The sequence below is a fragment of the Alosa pseudoharengus genome, unplaced genomic scaffold (assembly GCF_046254945.1).
Source record: "Alosa pseudoharengus isolate Yale_2024_CS ecotype anadromous, Long Island Sound unplaced genomic scaffold, YU_APseudo_1.1 YU_APseudo_1.1_scf_15, whole genome shotgun sequence".
Taxonomy (NCBI): domain Eukaryota; kingdom Metazoa; phylum Chordata; class Actinopteri; order Clupeiformes; family Clupeidae; genus Alosa; species Alosa pseudoharengus.
The window spans coordinates 14,203,355-14,214,395 of NW_027468620.1; the positions used below are offsets into that span (position 1 = coordinate 14,203,355).

At 41.3% G+C, this 11,041-nt stretch overlaps 1 protein-coding gene across 1 annotated transcript; it reads right to left on the bottom strand.

Moving 5' to 3' along the window:
* Positions 1–721: 721 nt before the first annotated feature.
* Positions 722–7,995, bottom strand: fbxo28 (F-box protein 28). Its single transcript, XM_076285664.1, has 5 exons — positions 7,803–7,995; positions 6,233–6,342; positions 5,128–5,266; positions 4,320–4,515; positions 722–3,719 (listed from the first exon to the last, which is right to left on the bottom strand). The coding sequence occupies exons 1-5, from the start codon at positions 7,989–7,991 to the stop codon at positions 3,145–3,147; spliced, it is 1,209 nt and encodes a 402-aa protein (XP_076141779.1). The 5' UTR covers positions 7,992–7,995; the 3' UTR covers positions 722–3,144.
* Positions 7,996–11,041: the final 3,046 nt, after the last annotated feature.

The window sequence follows — 11,041 nt, forward strand, 5'->3', positions numbered from 1 at the left end:
ACAACAGAATCCCATAATTACATTTTCAAGGTTGCTTAGATAGGCTACTTCAATTTAAAGCAACATTTTTGAACACCATTTGTAGGCTACCACTATCTCATGAATTTCTAACATTAAGTCAATAGCCAATATTGTTGACGGGAAACCAGACTGTCTTCAAGGGAAATCATTTTCTAACAAAGAGAGCACATATTTCTGAGGCGAATGTGCCACTCAGTGCCAGGCTAAGCTTGTTTCTTTTTTTCCTACAACCGCCATGTCTAGGATTGTAGGCCTACTGGAAACATTTCCTTGTATGTAAATCCAATATAATTGCATAACAGTCAAGACACTGCAGAAAGAAATGGTAAAACCCTCCTAAAAATACACCTCATAAAATGACGAACCATTACATAGAACTATAGAAGTGTCATGATAGTGCAACACAATGTTGCAGCTCTACCCAACACTGTTGTCCTTTGACATGTGACAAATGGGGTTTTTATCCCTCCTTTTTGTCTTTTTTCACAGCCCTATTTCTGACTTCATGAGCTGGGACCCACAGAAATTAAGTTACAGTGAGATGAACAGAGACTGGACCGAGATTGTGAATATTCTGATACAAAACAATCTGTCGGTTAAACTGTGAGAAGCAGCTTAGTGAAGGGTAGTGAACAATATCAATTAGAAAACTAAAGTGACAAAGCAATATAAAATGAATTAATACACAGGGAGACATATATGTTGATACGTTAATTCTGTTTAATATGTTTAATTTGTACAGTTGTAACATTAATGTGTGCAACAAACCATGTGTTTAAGCCCAAACCAGGCTAGATTACAAGATTAGGTTTTCCTTTTACATACATGAAATAATTCCACAATCTAAATTTGAAATACATGAAGTTTACAGTACAGTCATTTCTAAACTGAGACACAGTCCTGCATTGAGCCACACTTTTAAATGTAGGTTTGTGCCCATCCCTTCATCCCTACTACATAACTCTACTCACATAACTCACGCCCTGTTTTTGAGTCTAGGCTGAGCTTTTCAGTGGTATACTGCATTTCCCAGAATACATCAGTAAAGGAAACCACTGCCAAGGACCGCTTTAGGTCATTGGAAGGGAGAGCTTATCAGGGGGAGTTTCAGTGCCAACCACTTCCATGGGATGGAAACAGTTTGAGCTGGCTAGAGACTGTTACCCTGTGGGTGTTAGTGAGCCCAAACAAATGTTCTGATCCAGGCGATGGGATCACAGAACAACTGGTCAAGGCAATAAGTAAGCAGATCATTAAACAACAAAATCCTTACAATTACAGAAGACTTTTTTCAGTCCTTATCTCTTTGGAGAAACCTGACCACAGCCTGCCTCTTTAATTTTCAAGTCCACTTCTGACTGCTGATATTTAAAGGGGTATTGCAGTCACTTGACAATTTTATAAAAAATTTTCAAAGGGACTGATTTTCTCAAGGATGAATTGTAGACACAGATAGCATTCCAAAGACCAAGACAAAGTTATTTTTTGTGATCTGATGAGTCAGTGATGGCATTACACAAAACATCATGTGGCCAATTTCTTTTCATTGGTGATGGACTACAGTACATGAACACATCTCACAAACTCCATATATAACAAAAGACCTCATCTTTAATTAACAAGCAACAATAATTTGTCAAATGCCATATTAACACTATGTTGCTTCAAGATTTTGAGGCGTTCATTTAATCAAACTTTGGTAAAACCATTTAATAGTTGTATAGAGTTGTTTCCAAAAAGGTGCTAACACTAACGTTGATTGTTGTAGATGATTTTCAACTGCAATTAGAATTCTGGGTGTTACTCTGGAGACCAATTTTGATGCTTTAAATGTGAGTAAGTAATATTTACAGATCAACACCTCTGTGAAAGTATGAAGCTTAACATCTGCAATAACATCAGAGCTGCTACAGCAGCCAGAACTATGGAAGATCCCCCAAATGCAAAGACAGTGTAAGACAAACACGCCGTATTCACCTAGACACTACAAGAGCAACTTCTCCAGCCCTTTGAACAAAAGAGCACTTCTAGTTCCATAGACTCTGTAAACCTTCTTATAGAGTGTGAACTGGTCCAACGTTGTAAAAGCACAAAATAGATTACACTGAACAAAAGAAGAAAAAAAAAGAAATCAGCCATTTATATTGCACCAATACAGGGCTTAGATCATAATAGTCATGAATACAGGCGACCAATGACACACTCCGCCATATGGTACTGGGTCAGTAGTTGATGTTTTCACTTTAACTGAAGCAAGACAACAGGGTTAAACTCCATTTGTGTGCACACAAGCCCCAACACTGCCCCCTAATCCCAGCCCTGTATGATATGACCGATGGGCATACGTCTTCAGAAGCGATACACTACATAACTGGCTTTATTTAGACAAAGCTCCACTGGATGAACCCCTCAATTTGTTTTAAATTTACTGATTCTGACATCACGCAAAATCACCCTGGACACCAGGCATCAGTCTTCTCCTAATCAGATTGGCTGATTTGATTCGTAAGGTTTAAATATATATCTATATACACATGCACACAGACAGGGCCACAGTCTGTGGTCAACGCTACATATTAGTGCCAACAAAAAGGCACATAACCATCTACACAACTTCACCACAATGAGAGAGCTACCTCTTCATGTGCCTCACTTAAACAGAGGTTACATACAGCAATGACTGACAAGCAGGCAGTTCTGAGGGCTTGGTTTCCTATGCTGTGTTCCAGATTGGCTTCAGGGCTTTCTCTTTCTGTACATTTCATGGCACTGAGAAAAACAGTTGTTCCTTCTGTGTGGTGATTCATTCATGCCATGGTATGTCCTAACCCCCCTTCCCCCCCCAAAAAAAACTGAAATTATGGAGAAGATTTGATGTTGGGCTGATGTCTGTACACACTACTATGTATGTGTAATGGGGTCTCAGAGCCGTAGACTTAACATGCAAAATAAACTGAGACACCCGGTTCTCTCTCTTCCTCTCCAAATTCATGTCCACATGGCCCCTCCAGACACATGTGGGTGCAAAGTATTGACAGAAAAAAAACTACAAAAAAAACCCCCATAATTGAACCAGGGAAACAAAACAAAAAGATAGAAAGGAAAAAAACCCTTAATGTCTGTCTATTTCTTGCTGCGCAGGCGTTTGGATTGACGCGGGAGATCCAGACTCTTCCTGGATCGCTTGAGCGATGGGACACCGTCCTCCTCTGCACCATCTGAAACCACGGCGCCCGTGATGGATGATGCTGCTGCCACCGCTGCCACGGCAACAGCAGCCGCGGCCGCAGACGTGCTAGCCATAGCCACAGCTGTCGACAAGGAAGAGGAGGAGGAGGAGGAGGACGACGACGACGCCGCAGATGTGGAGGCCCGAGCCATCGCCGTTGCAGATGTCGGCGCCGCCCCGCCGCCCACTGCGCGGTCCATCAGTTCGCGCAGCTTGTGCTCGAGCTCAGCCAGCCGGGCGTTCTGCTCGCCGATGACCTGCGACTGCTCCAGCAGCTTCTGCTCCTGATCCTGCAGCTGCTTCTGCTGCTCCAGCTGCTTGACGCGCACCTCCTGCATCTCGCGCCGCAGCGCTGTCATGGACGCGCCGTTCACCTTCACCTGCTGCTGCACCTTGGTCATCTCAGAACGCGACGGCGTGTTCTTCGCCAGCAGAGACATGGTGGTCAGAGAGGTGGAAGGGCCTGCCACTAAGAAGGAACAAATCAGATCAGGACATAGTCAGAACGACATGACTCCAGACTACGGAGACTTACCATTCATTATTTTGTTACTTTTCTATTGCTGGTTGATATTTTGTGTATTATGTCAGGTATAGCAATCTTATTCCTGCACTGGTAATCACTTTGCACTGTTCATTTTTTTGCAATATGTTCATGAACACATACTCTTACCATGACATCTCATTGCATTACTGCCACTTGTGTATACTGCATCACAGTTACCTGCCTGTAATCTGAATTCTGGTGAATAGACCCTTATCTAACCACTGCATTTTCATCATTATTGTGAGTGATTTCTTCTCATAAGCTACTGGATTGCTAAATTTCCCTTGAGATAAAGCATCTATTTATTACTGTTAAGACAATCAGCACTCTTATTAGACCTCATCTCCTGATGATTGTCAAATAGACGCAAACGTCAGTAGGTATTCTATTATCAACCTTACATTAATACATACATGCATGTATGCATGTAATACATATCTACATATACATACACGCTCATATTTAAAATTTAAATATTGCAATATCGAACACAGGATCCATCTACTTCACCGTCAACCCTACCTGGGGCAGATCCTATGAGACGGCCTGAGAGGTCAGCCCCCGGAAGCTTCTTCTTGAGAATGGGGACAATCTTCTCATCAAAGTACTCCATAGCCATGGAGGAGATGTCCCTGAGCTCCTGCAGGACCTCGTGGGCTCGCTGAGGGGCCCGCGTCGAGTTCACGTAGCGTAGCACGCGGTAGATCTCATCAATCACCTGTCAGCCAATCACAGAGGACGCGTGAGCTCTTTACCTACAGGTTCTGTACAGAATCTCATACTCTTCAGTGTGTTTGTCTAAAATTTTTGGTCTAAAATAATGGTTGTAGTGCATCCGGTTTGGACGCAATTTGGGATGGGACTGAATTCAAGGTTGCTTTGATGATTCAGAGCTGAAAATCACTTCTATTTAAACACAGCACGACTACATTGCTTATGTCATTGTTTTTATCTGGGACAAGAGCGCCCTCATGTGACAAATCACTAGAGAGACAGTCTGAATAAAAATAGACCGTTATGGGCAGATAGTGCACAATGGCTAATCAGTATCATTTATCATTTGACACACTAATGGGCAATTAATCATAATAGAAAAGACTTGTCTAAATATACATCAGTTTACCTACTCCTGAATTTAGTAATTGGTACATTCATTCTGGCTTGACTAGCTAGTCTATGTGGGTTCCTTCCTGTAACATAGAAACTGTTCAACCTGGCATGAATTCTGAAAATCACAGATAGCAATACAACCTGCATCTAAGTCCAAAAAGTATTGATGATTTATAGCCATTTAGTATGACACAATGTGCAGTTAAATGTCAGTCTGCACCTTTCCAGGGATGAAGCAGCACAGGTTTGAATCAACGTATTTCATGAAGGTCATGTTGAGCAGGGAGAGACGTGTTTCCACGGCAGCAAGGATGTCTGCATGTCGTGCGAGTGAGTGGTTTCTGCGCTCAGATTCCCTTCTGTCAAGGAGACCGCATAAATACACAAATTTAGGCATATATATCCCTAACTTTGAAGCAGGCTTTACCAATTAACTGGATCACTCATTGGGCACAGCCAATACAATTATTTTCACTTAATCTGGTCGATTAGCCTCCTGCCTTCGACACGCAACACTACACTGATATTCCGAGGTTCCAATCCAGTTGCATTTAAAGGTTAGAGCCTCCTCTTTTGGAATTGGAGCTGACAGCTCAGTAGTTAATATGGAACCTCAAGTCAGTCTGCTGATGCAACAGGGTTCCTCATGCTTGTTCAATTACTTGAAAGCCACCATCCCCTTAAAATATTTATTTTGAGCATTTATTTCCAAGGCATGTTTCTAAAGTGTCAACCCAGCTATCCGTTCTACATGTCCTCCCTCCTTTAATTACCCACGATGCAGCAGGCTCGTTTGCGGTTACAGCAGTGGAGAGAGCAGCCTGCTGCAGATTGGATTACTCTGATTCTAGCCTGAGACAACAATAATTTTCTTCACATGGCGCCACAGGCATCAAGATAAATTACCTAACTGAACAATCTGTTGTAAGTGTTTTTCTTTGTAAAAATGCACCTGACCTGTTAATTACTGACTAGACTGGACGCACATTTGCATCCTTGTAGAATCATTTAATCTCATAAGTTTGTATATTTAATAATACAAACAGACAATAATCTATATGCCTACCCAAAATAAATGACCATCAGGACACTACAAATAAACAATAATAAACCAGTCTGATAAAAACAAACACAGTCATGCAGCCCTACCCTTACAGAAAAACTTTTTTATACCAAGAAATGAAAAGATTGCCCAAAACAACCTCGAGAACCAATTACAAGTGAGGATATGGTATTCAGGAAGCATCTCTTTGCATTACAAATAAATACTAGTTAGTAATTACACTCTTCAAGAGTCTTTAAGAGGCTGTTCAGTTTTTGCTGACCTTGGCAACTGAGCCTTGACCTGTTTCTGGCACAGGCTGTGGTAGCGCTCCACCTTAATGAAGCCCTGGTTCAGCATGCGTTGGCAGATCATGTCCATACGCTTACACACCTGCAGAAGGGTTGAGGAAGTAACTATGGTTACACTGTGCACAGGTCAATGAACTCAAGTAGCATGCAGATTGGCAGAATTTTTTGGAAGTGTGAAGCTAGTAGTTTAGTGCATGCAGAGAAAAGACAACATACAATCAAAAGATTTTGGAGTTCTCCCCATGATGTCAAATAAAGGTAGATCAAAAATATTTACATACTGACAGGCACTGACAACAATAGAGGCTCTCCACAAGTGGAAACGGTGGAAAACGTAGAGCAAAACATTACAACTGGGGGAATTGAAAAACTGAACGGAAATGAGTATCACAAAAGAATGTCAAATGAAGCAAAAGAAAGTTAATGGGGGCAGCCAGTCAAAATACATATTGCACAGGGTGGTAGGTGAGACCCAGTAATTTGTTAAAATACATGGACAGTTGGCTACCATAGGCGGATTGAATTTTTGACAAAGCAAAGTACTGCAGTTGGTCTGCATGATGTTGCATATAATTGTGATAATGGTCATGGTCTGACATTCTGCTTACGATTATATGGTTTTCAAAATCCATCAAAGTGGAGCTGTGGCTATTATGAAATCAACACAGAATAAATCATTCATTACTGGATGCAATACGTGTAGAAGTTGGCATATGACGACCACAATAACACCCTATCCATATTTACTCATAAGGTGTCGAGCAAAGAGGCTTGAAGTAATGAGCATCTTTGGTGTCGAGTGCATCACAACTGTAACAGACAGCTTGTAAGTGCCTGACATTACATTTGACATATCATTAAGAATAATACCTGACACGCTACAGATTACACAAACAACAGCAATTTAATCAACGCTGACGTTACCTACCCAATTTGTACCATCTATATTGACATAAACAGTCTCATTTACAAAGTGGTTAAAGATAGCAATCCCCAAAAAAGGCTACCAAGAGCGCCGCTGTTTTGCAGATCTTTAACAGTATAGCTAGCTAGCTTCTGAAGATCGGCAAAACTGACAAAAGGATTGCAGGTAGATTTAATCGGAGGTAATTTCCGAATTCACCAACAACACCAAAGTCAGTCAAAGGAGTCCTGACAAAAAAATCCGATGATTTCAAACGTGTCACAAAAATGTAATCGATAACTGCAAAGTAGCTTACAACATTAGCGAGCTGGGTAGCTGGTAGCACTACTATATGTAACGTAGTTGGGCAGCTAACCATGGGGGCTAGGGTAACTTCTGCTGAGGGCCATATTCGCCGAAGGACAAACATCCAATCCAAATTCAAGGTCCAGTAAACACGACATCACATGAGCTTCCTACCCTACAGAGAGCAACATACATGCGTAACGAACACGTTTTATATATATACAATAAAACTTAATAAACACCCATCTCGAGACAGACTGGGTTGTCTACAGCACTCCCTTTCAGCAGCAGATCCCGCATTTGCAACACGGTTTGTTTTTGTTCCATCTTACCAGGCGTAGCAGGCTTATTTCATCGTAAGACAAGAAATTCAGGATCGTCTCGATGGCCACTATAGGAAGTCCAAGGAGCGGATTGTTCTGATGTGGTTGATCTGGCGGTGGAGTGGACAATCTGGGAGAAACAGAATCAGAATCCGTAGCTCCTACACCTACATCTACCCTCTCTACAACAGCCGCCATCTTCGTTTTCTTGGGAATTGATGGAAATGACGTAAATAAAGAAAAGGTTCGGAGGAAGTGAGTTCAGTGCGTGCGATTGTGCTCTCATATTCACGCCATGTTTGGTGTGTCAAGTGTCAAACCACGCATACACCAAAAGTATTAGGACACTTTACCACTTAAGAGTGTGTCAATGAGAGGACCAGGCGGGGGTGACACATGCTACGTCACCGATTTTGATGAAACTTGGCCAGTTTGAAGGGTCCACCTAAAAACTCAAAAAGCCAAAATAGTAAACAATTTGAAACAACCCAGGGGAAGTTAGGACCGCCTCCTTGTTTTAGGGCAAAAAATTCAAAATTCTTTCTGCACATGAAAGGGCCATCTGTAGACTTCATAAATCAAAAGAAAAATGCTCGGCCTTTTTATTATTTTTTTCGTGGTAACCGCCTAAATAGTGTAATCCAGCCAGTGATTTCATATACATATCTACTTCAATGATTGGTTGAAAATAATGCTTAGGTCATTTATGGTGGACAAATGGAGATATATTATCATCAATCATGTCTGCTGATCAAATCCAAGCTAGATTTAATGTCCTGAGTGTAGCTCAAAATGACATCATCGGGTGACATACACCAGTATACCCGTAGGTCTAATTTTTGCAAATGTGATATCTCCAACATATCTCAGGGCTAGAAACAGTCACTTGGACTCAAATAATAACTTGTAAGATTTTGATAGTCAAAGGTCAAGGTCACTGTGACCTTATGTACATCCCATTGTGGTGAATAAACCTCTAAAAATCCCTGACATAATTGCAAATGTGATACAAACATTCACACCGGCCCTTTCTGAAACCAATCCCTACCCACTCCCCTAAGTTACGATGTGCACTCAGGTGGGAATCACCCTTACAGCTAAATCGAGTTCTCCATGTGAATGGGAAAATGTTGGAGTTCTTTTATCACTTTTGGGTGCTATAGGCTAGTTGGAACTGCTCACCTCAATGAACTATGATAAGCTATGCTAACAGACTGAGGTACTGCACACACACAGATGAGAAGGGTATGTATCATCTTATCTAACTCTGGCAGAGACAATAAGATATTTTCCCAAAATGTTGGCGTGTTCCTTTAACACTTGGTTAGGAGTGCAAGTGGCTAGTGAGAGAGTGTAGCTAGTTTCGGAAAGGGCCTTTCACTCACAGATAACAAATTAATTTGAATTTGATGGTCAAGGGTCATAGGTCAGGGTCATTGTGACCACATTATTGTGAGGAATGCCTATAGGAAGTTTTTTTCTTTCTTTCAAATTCGGCAAACACAGTCATTTACATGTACACTCAAAGATGAACTGATTAGATTTGAGTGGTCAATGTTACTGTGACCTCTCAAAAAACAACATGGGCCTACTGTATTTTTACACCTTGAACACAATATCCTGGAAACACCTTGAGGGAGTTATTTCAAATTTAGCACAACTTAGGCCCTGTACACACATAACCAGATATTTTATGTTTGGGTCTTTCGTCCACACATAAAAAGTGTTTTAGCCCACACAGATATATTTTTTAAAACCTTCTAAAGAGAATGCTGGTTTACTTGGATCTGTGGACATCCAAAATGGAGATTTTTACATACAAGTACAGTATATACGTATATATACTCTTTTGAGTCCCGTGAGGGAAATTTGGTCTCTGCATTTATCCCAATCCGTTAATTAGTGAAACACACACGCAGCACACAATGAACACACATAACAGTGAGGATAAGCACACACTAATCCCGACGAAGTGAGCTGCCTGCTACAGCGCTCGGGGAGCAGTGAGGGGTTAGGTGTCTTGCTCAAGGGCACTTCAGCCGTTCCTACTGGTCGGGGTTCGAACCGGCAACCGGTTCGGTTACAAGGCCGAAGCACTAACCAGTAGGCCACGGCTGCCCCCGTGGACAAGGACGTGATGGTTACTTTGGGTATTGGGTGTTCGTATATATAGCAAGTCAGTCAGTACTCTCCTGGGCTTTACTTGTTTTGTAGCCTACTGTACCTCGATGTCCATCCATCGTAAAAACATGTCTGTAGACCCTGCTTATTAGTACAAGTTGTTTTAAAGCAGAGACTCTGATATGGTAGAACCACCTAGCTTCATGTTAGGGTCCCACAAGGAAATCTGTCTGAAACATTGAAAACATGATAATGTACATTACTTGTGAATATGTTTCCATTGCATGCCACATGACTAGTGGTTAAAGTGGGATTTGGCAGGTGGGGGAACCCTAAAATCCAGTGTCGGTGCAACGGGGAAAAATGACTCACCGTTGGACAACATATTGAGTATCGTGGTGTAGCAATACTTTTTGGACAAGAATTGATAGCTTCTTGGTAAAATTAACTCCCCAATTATTTTAACAATATAATCGCGCTGTATTGTTGGTATGAAAGAATATATTTATTATTAAATTATCCGAGGTGGCGGAACTGTGTTCCTCCCACTTAAATTCCTGCATATGACTGCTGTCTGCTGTGTTGGGCTAATGGAGTAATGCCAAGCTAGCATTTTCCCATGTTAAAACAATTCATCACATGAAAAATAACAATGTTATTATCATGTGATAATAACAAAAATAACAATACTCTGTGTTTCCAGGATATCATGTTTAAGTTGTAAAAATATTTTTTAGTGAATAGTGAAATAGTTTTTTTTTGTGAGGTCAGAGTAATATTGACCTTTCACCACCCAAATATAATCAGCCACAAAACTTCTGTTAGACTTTTTTTGAGGACGGTCACTAAAAGGAGCTGTAACAAATATCGGAAGCTGCTGAAAAGGCAAGCCAATGGCTATGGCACTCACATGCTATTTGGGGTCATGTTGTAACCTGAATTGACTCGGAGACGCTGCTGCTGTGTTTCCGGAGTGGTAGTTGTTGGTGCCTACATCAAGGGCTTGCGTGTCGGCTGTGTATGTTGTTGATCAGATCATAAGTGTCCACAGTAATGAAGAGGAATGACTGAAGAATTTATGATATTGTTTGGTATGTTGCTGATCGGATCATAAATGGCCATAGCAA